General features: G+C 35.7%; 1 protein-coding gene and 1 non-coding gene across 2 annotated transcripts; one reads left to right on the top strand and one right to left on the bottom strand.

Annotated features, from left to right (window-relative positions):
- The first annotated feature begins 8,619 nt into the window (after window positions 1-8,619).
- LOC114539410 (serine/threonine-protein kinase cds1-like) lies at window positions 8,620-9,971 on the top strand. The gene has a single exon (XM_028560038.1). It carries the CDS (start codon window positions 9,195-9,197, stop codon window positions 9,744-9,746), a length of 552 nt encoding a protein of 183 aa, XP_028415839.1. The 5' UTR covers window positions 8,620-9,194; the 3' UTR covers window positions 9,747-9,971.
- A 4,573-nt stretch (window positions 9,972-14,544) lies between these two features.
- On the bottom strand, window positions 14,545-14,617 carry Trnaa-agc. Its single transcript has one exon. It is a non-coding gene; the product is annotated as a tRNA-Ala (tRNA).
- Between the last annotated feature and the right edge of the window lie 400 nt (window positions 14,618-15,017).

Below are 15,017 nucleotides of genomic sequence, written 5' to 3'. Positions count from 1 at the left end.
CACGGTCAGTTCGTTTCTCCGTGAATATATGGTCCGAAAGTGGGGTCTTTGTTTTCGTGCCAAACTTTCATGACATGTTCACACACTTGAGCCAGGGTCGAATCGCGTTGGGTTTTTTACGTACATGCTGACAAGTGACAGGCAACATATTGAACTGTTGTGATGCGTGAAATGCATCTACTGGGTCAACTGACTGATCTTTATCTTCCGTTGTTGCTAGGGGTAGACGGGATAATCCATCTGCATTACAATGTTTTGTCGAACTGCGGTATTCGTCTTTTGCGGTATTCGTCTTTATTTTATACTGTCTTTTATACACCCATTATAGTTTTAGAGAAAGAATATCATAGCCACATTTGAAGATTCTAACTATCGCGGAGCGAGAGTCCAAAACAGTGATGATTACTAAGGGTATATACTTCCTTTTTTAATTTATTCTAAGGAAATTTTACGGCCGAAAAGGAGAATTTCAGGAAAATGTATAATCTAAGGAAATCTAAGGAAAAAGCTGGTATTTTAATTTTGCCTGAAGTATACTTAATCACGGTACTATCTTTAAGAGTCCATGTGTAGAATTAATTTTAAGTCTTTTGACATTTCAGGGAAGTAAACAGGGAAATAACTTCAGCGAGTTCCGCGAAATTTTTGGTGCAAAAGTAGGACCTTTTGATTTAAAAAATGGAAGCACTGCGCCAAATCACTATTCCGTCTATTCGTCTTCTTGGAAGGCGGAAGTATTGATAAAATATAATTGTGGCGATTATACTGTGCGCACAGTTTTGCTGGCTGTTCATTGTTGTTTGGTAAAGAGTTACAGCAATACGAAGTTGATTAATTGGGTTACTTGAAAGATCGCAAGGTTAGCTATGCATATTCTGATATGTTATTTATGGTAACATTTATTATGGTAATGAGTATAATTGCTACAAATGTATTGGTCAAATTGTGTAGTGACTTCAGACGGTTTAAAGTTCGTCGATTGTTCAAATTGGTCATTCTTAGAACAGGCCTTCATAGCTTAGTCAAATTTAATTCGAGAACAAATGGAAATGTATGAGTAAATTAAGGGCTAAATCAGCTTTGACTTAAGGACAAGGGGCGATATCGAGCAACAAAGAGGCCTGCAATGCTCTGGCGTTAACTCCGGCGTGCGTGCTACTCTTATCAATTGCAAAGCTTCTGGACAACGCTCGCATTAATTCCAGTTCTTCTGAACTGACGTGATTACCCTGCTGAAATAAAATCTATTTAATTTAATTAACACTATACATAGTTTATATTCATTCACAAGCGTTGCGAACCTGAGTATTGTTGGATATTTAGACGAGACATCGTATTTTATAGCCTCCTCCGCAGGCATCTCTTATGAATTAAAAATCTGCATATTTGGCTTGGGCTACTGTGTAGGGGGAGCGAGACCTCTATATTTAAAATATGGCTTCAAAGCCTTCGAAATCGCACTGTTCGCACGAAGAAAGCTTTCTATTCCGCTAGCTACTACAAAACTAAAAAGAAAGAACTGTCGCACGCACACCCAGGAGGAACAAAACGAAAAGGTTTGTTGACTTGTATTTTACGGCGTTTATGGTAATGATGCATTATTAATTGCACTCACTGCCATATAAAATGACATTGGAAAACGTTCGATACACATTATATATAGTATATATGGTTGTTATTTTACACAGTGGTATTTGCAATTGAGTTGAAGTGCACATTAATTATGAACAAATCCCTTATTACAGTTAGGTTCAGTTAGGTTCGGTTAGGTAATATAAAAATTATGCAAGCAACCGCATTCAGTAAAAAATATTGATCTGACTTTTTAATTTTTAATTTTATTTAATCCATCATGCACTCAAAACCGGGATGACAGAGAAAATAAGGAGGACAATAGTTTGTTTTGAAGGAAAAGAGCTTACAAGTGACCCTGCAGTAATATCTAAAATACAAGATAATTGTAAAAACATATCAATTACCTACACTGTAGTTTATCATCATGGGTTGTAAAATTGCAATTATAGTACATTTCCTAATTATAATTTTGTGTAAACAACTGCGTTAGGGTAAAATTGTTTGAAGATCAAATAATGCTATTCATTATGACACCATATATTAACATTGTAACATGATTACTGAAGTCTTCACTCTTTTAATAATGATTTGTGTGGTATAATATGGGATCTGCACCCTGTGCTTGTCATTGGTGATATTTACTGTGTGGATTACATAATATGTAGGAAAATATCAGTAAGTTAACCCAATTCTAACTTCTACATCATATGCAGTTTTTGAATTTCTTATAATATAAGTTCCCCTTTATTTTTTATTCCCTTCCATTAGATCCTCCTGTTATAGGTGCTACTCTGAAGGAGCATAATTTGAATTTGTTTAGTTTATTGGACTGGATGTATCCTAAGATTAAGAAAATATGATAAATCAGGTCTACCTGGTCAGGTCTATCAGGTCTACTAAATCAGATATTACCCTGATTTGCTTTTTATTACAGTCCATCTGTTAGCCATTGTAGCAAATAATCTAATTCTAAAATTTCAAGAGGTGCTTATACTGTATACATAAGACCAAATTTTTATTTGCTATTTAATTAACCAGCGAGAGTGTTTTATTAAGTCTTAGGCCTGGTTTTGACTTGTTACAAATATCTAACCTGACCCTGGTAGGACTTTATTTTGCAAATGTTTTGGAATTTGGACAGCATGTCTTTGTCAGTAAATTCTAATTCATTTAACAGGAGATAGCACCTAAACTGTATCCCCATAATTTAGAGCATACACACAATACTTAAACAGGTAAGTTTATAAGCGTCAAACAAGATTTGAATGTTGCAAAACAAAAGATTAAGGAACTCAACAATCAACCTTACATACAATGAAAATATGAAATGACACAGGAGGAGGCATACATCTATGTCTATGATCTAGGCTAGCAATACATTCAACTCGACGATCGAACATCAATCCCACTTTTATCGCAGCCTCCCAAGAACTATTCGCTTGAATTAAAAGGCATAACCCTTCGTCTTCACAGGCTGCGTTAAAACTGTACGCGTTTACTGAGCCAAAGCAGGCAAATTCGATATTTTCTCGATAACATTTGCTCGATTTCGCCTAAATGCACAGCCATGTTGACATGTGAAATAATAGCTATTTTGATATGGATATAATCCATATAAAAAGTATCAAATTACATTCTACAGACTACACACTTCACGGATTATCATGTCAAAATTACAACACACAAAATTTTACGCAAATTTGTAGCAAAATGCTTTCACTTCTCTTCACTCCCGCCTATACACGGTACGATTTTAACATTTTTTTCTAAAATTTTTATGTATATAGTAATTGGTATGCGCAATGCAATTTGTTGTGTCGATTTATGGCCTTCTCTGCATGGCAAAGCTCAGAGGACAGAGCTCACCCATGCCTTATAATAACCTAATATAATTTAATACATAAGAGTTGTCTGTGGAGGAGGCTACGTAATTTAAGAATAGAAATTAAAGAATGTGAATATCCATGTTTGTTTCCAAAGCTTCCTCTTTTAATTCGTGTTTTTTCAATATAAGCCTATATTCAGGGCCGTACCCAGTAGCGTAGCCAGCCTGTCGATTTGTCCCGCTATGCTAATATTTTAGTGTTCACTGACTGTGAAAACAATAAATTTCTAAAGACATGAATAATTATAATAACTCGAAATTTACATAGCGGGACAAAATCGTCAGGCTGGCTACGCCACTGGCCGTACCTAGTAATTGTGGAGGGGGTGATAAAATCATATCTTCGTGTTTTACACGTAATAATTATGTGCTCTTCACAAATGTAAATATTTCATGCTGTATTGCTGTATTAGTGTTACTTGATTGTATATATTCTTTATCAATCATGTGCGACGTGTCAACGCACCACAATCGACCACATCTTTAAAACTGTGAAATAGAAGGAGCGTTATTACATATCTATGTTATTAAAATAGGACCAAATTCACATGCATATTCAATGTAATTTTACCGCAGTGAAACCGAAATTTAATCTAACTTACTAACAGTAATCAAATTGTTGACTATAGGTGAAGTTGCCATATCATGTGATTATTAAAAAATGAAATCGCGCAGCGGAAAATTGACCCATTCATTATCGATTAGAACACCACGGCTGTTTCGAGGCAAAACGCTGACCATACGATCTTTACACGGCTAAAATCTCTGAGCCTGCGGGCTGCGTTTTATCAGCATGGAACAATTTTGTTGTGCTGCCAAGCTGTTCACACTTGTCACCAACATTGAACAATATTTTTGAAAATGAATCGGGTGTAACAAGATTGTTCAATGTTGATAACGACTCTGAACAATGTGGGCCGCACAACATTGTCAACCTGATCGTTTTTAGGCGAACTTCACATCATTTCCACTAATGCTTGGATCCGTTATAGTTTAAACTGGGTCTCTAAACTCATTGATTTAAGGGTTGCCAGATTACTGAATAATATGTAGTTAAATATTATTACCGCATCCTTTGTTTTCGTTGTTTGAGACATTAAAGAAATCAAAGAGTCAGGTCTATTTACTCAGTTTCTGTAGTTTAATCGGTTTTAAATGTTTAATCAACTTTAAATGTTTAATCCGTTTTTTAATCTCACAAACGAAAATCTCAAATTTCGGTGAAATTCTTTCATTTATTCTGATTAGTAACCAGCGCACTGATTCTTTCTTGGCTGGCACGGCGGAGCACGAAAAAAAAAGCTGGTTATGGATGCGACCTGCCAGTGCCCGAACTTAAGATAACACATGCGCAGTTCCAATAGTTCCGAACGAACTTAAATATGGCGCTACCTCGATCCAGGCAGCCTAGCATATAGGTTTTATCTACACTCCAGATGTCTCAGCTTGGAAGAAGAATTCAGCAGAAGGCTTATACTGGGTGCTTCACCTTATACTGGGTGTCATACTGGGTATATAGGGTGTTCGATTGTTTCTTAATGATAAAAGTTATCGAAATGAAACAAGTTTTATTAGTTAGAGGAAAAACTAACTTAAAGTATAATAATGTCTTGGTTCCATTTTAAGAAAATTGATCGAGATAATCATTATATACTTTTCAAAATCGGTACACCAATTTGTATGTTCCCCCATTTTAGGGATGTAGCTCTAAAATATGAAAATTACGCTTCATAAAAAGAATTGCTTATTTGTTAATTATTATTAATTTATTACCCGAGAAAACAATTATTTAATTGCGTCTTTGTGAAAGTAGTGTCGCAGCTCCTCGCAAGAATAATGTTCATTGGCTGAACTTTACAATACATTTCTGTTTCAACGAATAGATTAGCTTCGTTCCTTAGAAGAGCATTATCCAATCGGACGAAAGCTTGCGAGAGCTGCGACATGTCCGCTTTGTGATATAATAGAGGAATTTTCAAGGTCTTGCGAAATGGTATCATTCACGCTAACCATGACGGCTGATAATTCTTGATGTATCACATGCAACTACCTCATCCAGTCATTGTTTAATGATATTGTACTAATAATGATACATTTGCCTTTATTTGTAGGAATGTTAATATGTTGGGAATTTTTGGAGCAGCTCAAAGAGGAAATTTTAAGCGTGTTAAGGAGTTGGTTGAAAATGGTGTCGATGCTAATGGAGTGGACTGGTCAAATAAAAATATGACAGCTCTTCACTATGCCGTCATATCTCGCTCCTTGGATATTGTAGAATGTTTAATAGGACATGGCGCGAGTATTAATTGCGGAAACAGCAAGGATAGGACTGCCCTTCATTATGCGGTCAAATCTAAATCATTCCACATAGTAAAATACTTGATTGAAAATGGTGCCGACGTAAATTGTAAAGACCGTTTGAGTGAAACTCCTCTGCACATTGCTGCCACGTCAGGTTCACTGAAAATGGTGAGATTTTTGGTTGAAAATAATGCTGATGTGAATTGTAAAGCCCCCGAAGGCAAAACTGCTCTTCATTTTGCAGCCGAATCCAAAGCGTACGAGATTGTCAAATATTTAGTTGAGCGTGGTGCCAAGGTCATCTCTGAATACAATGAAAACTTCAAGACTGTTCTTTATGTGGCTTGTGAATCCGGTGACAGCCAAATAGTTGATTACCTCCTGCAACACGGAGCTTTAAATGATATAGATAGACACGATAATTTAGACTGTTCTCCTCTAAAAGTGGCTTGCTTTAGAGGCCATACAGCCGTTGTGCAAACTTTGCTCAAGTTTAACGTTAATATAAAGAATAACAAGCAATTGATATGTGGCAACGAAGAAATCTTGACTATTCTGAAGTTTGAATTAAGGGAGGTTCCAAAGTCCGTTAAACATGGCGAGAAATTCCACATTTTAAAGAATATCGATGTTGAAAAGCTAAAGAAGGTACATAGATTAATTTTAGTCTGTATTTATTTTAAGACAGAACTAAAATATCGCTCGAGAGTCTTAACCCTGACTGAAAGTAGTATGAAAATATTTATCAAATTCGAAATTTTTTCGTTGTATCAATCTCGTTCACAAACTTCGACAGTTTAATGGAATTGACTTTATTTGTTTTAAGTCGTAGCACTTTTTCCATTCGTAGCAATTTTCCCATCTCACTTGGTGATGCATGGTCTTTATACTATCCCTGCCCAAGTTGCATCTTGGGAGTGTCCACGCACGATTATTGTGTGAACCAATTGCTGGGATATTTGTATAAGAATGTGGGAACAAAATGAACAAAATCAAGTGCGTGATAAATTCTGTAATATAATAAAAAAATATTGTTTTACACAGTTCATGCATGTTTTGTAGTAAAATATAACGTTCATAACGATCTAGTTCGGTATACCTTGGAGTGCATTCCGTCTGGTTAATTTTTGCTGTTGAGACATTTCGAGTATTTCGATAAAATAAAGGCACCTCGCGCGTTTTCTATTTTGGCGCCCTTGCGTGAAATAAAAAAAATCACAAATCACAGAATATTTTAAAAAAGTTCATCGTGAGGGCACGGCCAGTTTTTAAAATATTTTCATTTCTTCTCTGATTAATTAGCAAAATTACTCTGAAGCCGTACTAAACCTACTACAAATTTTAAATCTCGTCAAGTACAAAAATATTTAACACCTATACCCAAGGTATGATCCTAAAAATAAGCTAAATTTTGAAACTAGACTATTTCCAAGCCTATTTTGACGAAATAATTATCTTTGTATGTCAGTATAAAATATCTTTTGGCGTTTGCTTTTTGGAAAAATTTTACAACAACGCCTGCGAAGCAACCGGGTTTAAAACATTTGGGCCCAAGATTATGATCCCTTTTTCCCTGATGACATTATCGATATTTTATACCATCAAACGCCTAACAGGTTTTTCATTTCTTTTAGCTAAATTTAAAATTGAGACCGCGGGCTATTTTCTTAAAAAGAAAAAACTAAATCTTGATATTTTCAGATATTTGCAAAATTCATCAAATTTATTGGGCTTGCCTTGTATTTTCAATGAAACCTGTAAACGTTACATTAAGAAACATAAGATGAAAAGTTTGAGGTGCAAAAAATAAATTTCGGTTCAGATTTCATTCTTATGTCACGTCTTTCTTCGTTGAAGCCGGTTTTTTGGAACTAAAGCAAGCCGATGCAATCGCATGCCTCGACGTATACGCTATTTGCCTCCATGTCACGTCGCAAAATGCACTTAATTATTCCACTTAGTTGATTGCAAAGAGAGTCATCCCAAAAAAGAATCCAAGATCGATTAAACAACAACAACAACAATAAGATGTAGGTTATTTGAAAAATAAGCAAACATTTTTGTTTTGAATGGCCTGATGTCTGCGATTTATTGGTCAGCGTAACAATCTTTTTTAATTCGCACGTCACCATAGTTACATCCCTTTGTACTTTTGAAGCTAAGCATGCCCGCACAAACATACACTCATCACGTGTTGCTCTTAGTTACCTAATGACCTAATCTCACAAATATATTTCGAACTTCGTGGTTAACTGATCATTTTTAAGTTCTTTATTTTCAATCTAAATATTTTTTGGGAAACGTCTGTAAAGAGGTCTTAAAAAACTTGTGACATTATACTCGTTTCAATGAGGAGTCCAGCTTTAGGAATTCGTCTTTAGCATGTTACATGTTGCTTGTTTTATATTTCCTCCTTGTCCCGTAGATTGGGCCTCCACTACAATATTTTGCCTCAGAGAAGCAGTTAAGCCTTGGTTGTGGTTCATTTGGCACGTCTGTGTACGTCGGAATCTTAGAAGATGGTAGCGAAGTGGCTGTTAAAAGGATATTGCGTGAAGCTGCCGATGAGAATGAAATTGCTGTCCTGAGACGAATAGACACAACGAAATTGCCATATATTTTGAGCTATCGTTATTTTCTTGAAGACGAAAACTTCAAGTATATAATCTTTGATCTTTGTGAAGAAACATTGAGCGCGTATGTTAAGGCCTTGATACACTAGGAAATGTTTCCGAAACAAAGTTTCGGAAACAAGTTTCGGAAACAAAAGTTTCGTGTGTATCATAAAAAGTTTTCCGAAACTTTTGTTTCGGAAACTGGAAATTTTGTTTTGGAAACTTGTTTCGGGATTAGAGCAATGTTCTATTTTCTGAAACATGTTTAAGAAACTTTTCAATGATAACCAATCAAACGAGCCATTTCAAACCACGTGACGATGCAGATTTCGGGCATTGGAATTTTATGGCGGAGCAAGATGGCCGGTGGGAAAGAGTTTTGGAATTCGGAAAAAACTGAGCAATTCATAGCATTATGGGAAAGCAAGCTATGTCTGTATGACACGACAAAAGAAGAATATCACGATCGGAATGCCAATCCACTTCCTTGTCCAAATTTTGCGATTTCGTCGTCTTCTGGCTATTCTCCTCAGTATTATATTGACAATGAGAGCACCGCAAATAGCTACTAATCTTCTCTTTTTTAATTTTTGCGCAAAGAACTCCCTTTTTAACATTTTTAATCCTATTTAATGCATACTTGCAATTTTCCCGCCAAATTTAAACTGCGTAAACTATTCAAAACGTGTATATCCGATTGTTTCGGAAACTTGTGTTTCCGAAACTTGTTTCCGAAACTTTGTTTCGGAAACATTATCTAGTGTATCAAGGCCTTAAAATCACAAAATGTCCCGCACCTGCGAGAACAAGGCCCAAGGATGATCAAGGAGATATTACTAGGTGTAAAATGCCTTCATGATCAAAGAATCTTACATAGAGATCTCAAGCCTTCAAATATATTGGTTGATTTTGAGGGACATTTGAAAGTAGCAGACTTTGGACTCAGCCGCGTTTTGAAAGAAGGTGAAACAACAGTTAAAACTTATGCAAAGGGAACACGAGGCTGGATGCCTGCCGAAGTTATAGAAGCGGGAAATGAAGAAGAAAAAGGACGTTATAAGAAGAAATCCGATATCCAATCTGTCGGTATGATCGCTTTTTTCATTTTAACAGGTGGTAAACATCCCTTCGGGGCTACCATGCAAGAACGTATGACAAATATCTCAAAAGGAAATCCTGTTGACCTATGCAAACTTGAAGATGCTAATGCCAGACACTTTGTAGCATGGCTGATCAGTCATGATATTGACAATAGACCTTATGCCAGTGAAGCATTGGAGGATTACATGTTCCAAAACATTAAAAGTGTTGAGGAACCTCAAAATTCTCTTATAATCTCGCGTGAGAGTTACCTTACTTTACTTTTTTAATGGTCAATTTGAGCCATTATTGTGCATGGTCTTCAATACTACTACCGTGGATGAAAAGTTTTTGTAACCGTTTCTCTTCTTGAAACGACAATAGAGTTGGCACTGTAATAGTATTGGACTTTTTAACCTAATATTGCCAAAAGGTAATTCACTAGGTAATAGGTAATAGAGTATTGCCAATAGGTAATTTACTTTAATATTTTTAGCCTTTAACTTAGAAACACATTCGATAGAAAATATAGAATATAATTATCACATATGATTAATATTGATATTGACATTAATATTGCTCCATAACATTAAAAGTGTTGAGGAACCTCAAATTCTCTTATAATCTCGCGTGAGAGTTACCTTACTTCTTTTTTAATGGTCAATTTGAGCCATTATTGTGCATGGTCTTCAATACTACTACCGTGGATGAAAAGTTTTTGTAACCGTTTCTCTTCTTGAAACGACAATAGAGTTGGCACTGTAATAGTATTGGACTTTTTAACCTAATATTGCCAATAGGTAATTCACTAGGTAATAGGTAATAGAGTATTGCCAATAGGTAATTTACTTTAATATTTTTAGCCTTTAACTTAGAAACACATTCGATAGAAAATATAGAATATAATTATCACATATGATTAATATTGATATTGACATTAATATTGCTCCATAACATTAAAAGTGTTGAGGAACCTCCAAATTCTCTTATAATCTCGCGTGAGAGTTACCTTACTTCACTTTTTTAATGGTCATTTTGAGCCATTATTGTGCATGGTCTTCAATACTACTACCGTGGATGAAAAGTTTTTGTAACCGTTTCTCTTCTTGAAACGATAATAGAGTTGGCACTGTAATAGTATTGGACTTTTTAACCTAATATTGCCAAAGGGAATTCATTAGGTAATAGGTAATAGAGTATTGCCAATAGGTAATTTACTTTAATATTTTTAGCCTTTAACTTAGAAACACATTCGATAGAAAATATAGAATATAATTATCACATATGATTAATATTGATATTGACATTAATATTGCTCTATTACAACTAACCATTAATCTTATAATCTTTTTATAACTCTTCAGATGCCTTTTTTAAACTGAAACTAATTGTCGACCGCTTAGCTCTCAAATTTTCTTATTATTCTGCCAACAATATTGAATAAGTATAAAGTACGTGGTAACGTATGGTTTATACTTCATACAGACTATCTGTATTCGTGCGGAATACAGATAGTTGTTTTCCAAAGCCCTTAACAAAATTCTCAACAAAATGCACCCTAAATGGTTCCCTCCTCTAACGTTACCACAAACATGCATTAATAATTCCATTTAATTTCGCTTTAATTTTCGTTATTTTCCCTACCAAAACACCAAATGAATGAATGAACTTCACCTGGTTCTATAAGTATAAACTAGCAAACTGAAAATGAGGAAAATAGATAAAAAGTTGTATCTTTGGCCCGTTTCAGATGCCAAACTTTTTATGTACCGAATCAAATCCAAATGAGCTTAAACATAGACTTTATCTCATTAACATTACGTTCGGCACATGAAAAGTTCGACGTCTTAATTAAAGAGGTCTTAAGTTAACGTTTTTAAAAAGCTAGTATCATAAAAAGGTTATATATCCAGGAGGCATTTATACTTAATTATACATGTACACAAACTTAGCCCAAGTAATCCCGTCTTACGCCAAGTTTATACACTCAAATTTTCTTTAATCGCAATTGACCTTTTCAAGCAGCAAATCCTAAGTTTCAAAGTATTTCAAATCAGCTTGACGTTTTAATAGCACGTTTTTTATACCAGCGTTTATGTGTGTGGGTCTATAATAGGAAGTTTGAGCAAGGCAACGAAGTACGAAGACGAAGACAAACTTCACAATTTTTTAACGTCTGCGCATCATTTGCGCATACTCCGCTTAAGGTCAGCGGTGAGGGTTTAACGTCTTCGTCCTGTTGTCCTGGTTTAGGACGAATATTTTGACAAAGTTCGTTGTGGTCAGAACGAAGTTTTCAAAGTAAGATATATTCAAGCCAAATCTTGAATAGTTCTTGTATGGAATATAAATGTTGTTTGAGATTTTTAGACCGTAAAGAAGCATAACATCTTCCACTTCCAAAGCATCTTCTGAAAACATTGCTAAAATAGCCATCTCGTATTCAGCTCTGTTCATGTTTACAAAATTAGTACCGTGTTCGTAGTCGTATAACTTTGACAAAACTGCTCAATTCAAATATCCCGCTGCACGAAGACTTAAGACGAAGACTACTATTCCCAGTCTACCTCGGCCGAAACACGTCTTCGTCTTCGTGCTTCGTTTCCTTGCTCAAACTCGCTAATATGCTGCTAAAGACAGTGCAGCATAACTGCATCTCAATATGATGAACTGCAGATTAGAAAAAAAGATAATATATAGTTCTGATTATAAATGCTTTTAGTTAGTTACAATTAAAAACACTCTGTTGCCTATGAGGAATCAAGTTTCCTGCGAGGTATAATCATAGAATCCTCGCCTAAGCTAAGGAACTGTACGCAGCAGAGATCGGCTGTGGCAAGCTCTAAAAGGCTAATTTCCACTCCGGAAAACGAGCAGCGGATCGGATCGGAACGAAAGATAATCCGCGCGTGCGCCGTCTGTTGAAATTTTTGGCTTATATTGACCCGAAAGCGTCCGAGACCGGATAAAAAAAAGTTCAAATAGTTTTAACTTTTTTTTATCCGATCCGAAATCACTTCATGGATCGGACCAGGCTCGGAAAAAAATCCGATCCGCTGCTCGTTTTCCGGAGTGGAAATTAGCTAGCCTTAATGGGTGGCAGCGAACATGGATTATCACATTTTCGCAGTCGTACTCTTGTTACCGAATACCATTTCAGCAGCGACATTGTTGAAAAAATGTAATGCATGAAATGGGAAAATGAATCTAAAATCTAAAATGAGAAAACATTTATGTATATGTATATCCATAAAGATCATTATTATGTCAGTTTAAATACGAATCCGACAAACTTGGTACCATTTTACATACCATATATATCGAAGCAATCGTCGTGTACGCGGTTTGGCCGGAAATAAAAATTATTTTTCAAAAAAAAATGTAAAGGTATCGGAACTGAGGCGAAGTGATAGGGCATAGATTTGCAAACCGGCCTGCATGCATCTTAGATGGTTATTATCAATATTCGTCACACTTATAATACCAGACATAATCTACATTGTTTATCGTAGCAGTAAACCAGGAGTAGCGAAAGTCGAATGAATGTTTAATGTGAATTCCAATTATTCGCTTTCAAATTATCTATCTAGTTAGGTATAGCCCTGACGAAAAGTTACAAAAAACAAGGAAATAATATCTCAGCTGACAAGAATTAAGAGCCCTAGGGCTGGTTTTTGTTTAGTCGCATAAATACCGTAAACGTGTCAAGTTGATTGACATTGGATTAGTGCTACACGAGTGCGGTAAATAATGGTTGATTTTTATACAAAAAATGTCAAATTTACATTCGAACTACTTAACATGGGCGAGAATGTTCTGTTCATACTAATTGTGATTTATGTAAAGATATTCATATTTTCATTACAGGCACCAGAGTGCCCGCTTGTGTAAGCTTTTTGCTAATTTCAGCGCTGTGTCTATTATCTAATTTGTGAGAAGTTGGTAGCATATTTATTGTGTTCCTTGATGGCGAAGTTTGAAATATACAGGTTTGCAAACCTATTCATCATTTTGCCAAAATCCCCCTGGTTTCATGATTTTATGGCATCTCATCCCATACGAGTAACGAGTTATATTATTTTCTAAAGAGTTTAGAAATAAAAATTACATGAAACAGATATATATTAGATTTTTTGGATGGTGGGGCGAAATTTCTTGCTATGTTACATAAAAATTGTAATGCTTAAATATTCCCAGCACTGGGAAGGGGTGTCAAAGAGCCATGTTCAAGCAACGAAGGAATTGCCCTTTGCTCCCTTGCCACAAGTGAGCCCTTGGGAACTACGGACACGTCAAATTGAATGTAAAAATTGAGTGCATTGGCGGGAATTTGGAGTCATACGGCGTGAGATACGGTATAATATTATTATACTCATCAAAATTACCAATGTATGTGCAAGAAAATCACACCCTTACGTCTCCACGATAATGTGGGTTCTTTACTCTTAGAGCGATGTTTAACGACGTACTGTTGAAATTATCTTCAGACACCATCAGTCACTTGTAGTACTCCCAAGATGAAAACAGAAGTATCTACACAGTAGCATTATCGATCGCTATCCTTCACCAGATACCAAATAAATTGGAGAAAAGAACAATATATAGTATCATAATTCAGCTAAAAAGTACTTGAAAATCATATTGCGGTGTTAACACAAGTATGACTTGTGCATAATATAAGAATTTAAGATTGAAATTACAATTATTACAATGCTATAGTCACTTGCATTTATAATATTAAAGTTGACTGTATAAAACAAACTATCCAGGTCAAATAAGTAGCTTTTCGAAGTTTTTAATTTGAGGGCTACCTAGCTTAGTTGCGTAAATCATTACTTGCTTTATTTACGATCAGAACTTATGGACAATCTCTATTCACCAAGGGTAAATAGCATACCATGGACTAGTCATTACACAGTCTGAAATTAAGCATTCATGTTTTTTCTACTTAACATTGACCCTGTCACCTTCAATTGAATCGACATTGTCACACAACAGTTCATTTGAACACATTCCTTATTTCCTTAACAAATGTATATGTGATGTTGCTACTCTGAGTCACCAATCGGGCAAGCTGAAAAATTAGCTTGACCATAATGGGAATCGAACCCGCGACCTTTGGTTTGCTAGTCCAAAGCTCTTCCAACTGAGCTACAAGGTCAAGACGGTTCGAGTGGTTGATATTTCGGAACTGATTCTAGTCCCTTCCATATCAGTGTGTCTTAAATTGATAGTGATGAGGCAAAGACTCAGGTGTGTATATTAATTGCATTATCACTATCAATTTAAGACACACAGATATGGAAGGGACTAGAATCAGTTCCGAAATATCAACCACTCGAACCGTCTTGACCTTGTAGCTCAGTTGGAAGAGCAATGGACTAGCAAACCAAAGGTCGCGGTTTCGATTCCCACCGCGGTCAAGCTAATTTTTCCGCTTGCCCGGTTGGTGAATCAGAGTAGCAACATCACATATGCAATTAATATACACACCCGAGTCTTTGCATTATCACTATTCCTTAACTGATTATTGACCGAACATGAGGTCTGTACAGAAAAAT

This window comes from Dendronephthya gigantea, unplaced genomic scaffold (genome assembly GCF_004324835.1).
Source record: "Dendronephthya gigantea isolate DGI-Jeju-01 unplaced genomic scaffold, DenGig_1.0 000202F, whole genome shotgun sequence".
In the NCBI taxonomy this organism is placed as follows: Eukaryota; Metazoa; Cnidaria; class Anthozoa; order Malacalcyonacea; family Nephtheidae; genus Dendronephthya; species Dendronephthya gigantea.
The sequence above is the reverse complement of the archived record's forward strand: the minus strand, read 5'-3'. Positions and strand labels throughout refer to the sequence as shown.

Excerpts from the sequence above, each read along its gene's own strand:
- LOC114539410 (XM_028560038.1), top strand. The coding sequence starts at position 9,195 with ATGATCAAGGAGATATTACTAGGTGTAAAATGCCTTCATGATCAAAGA.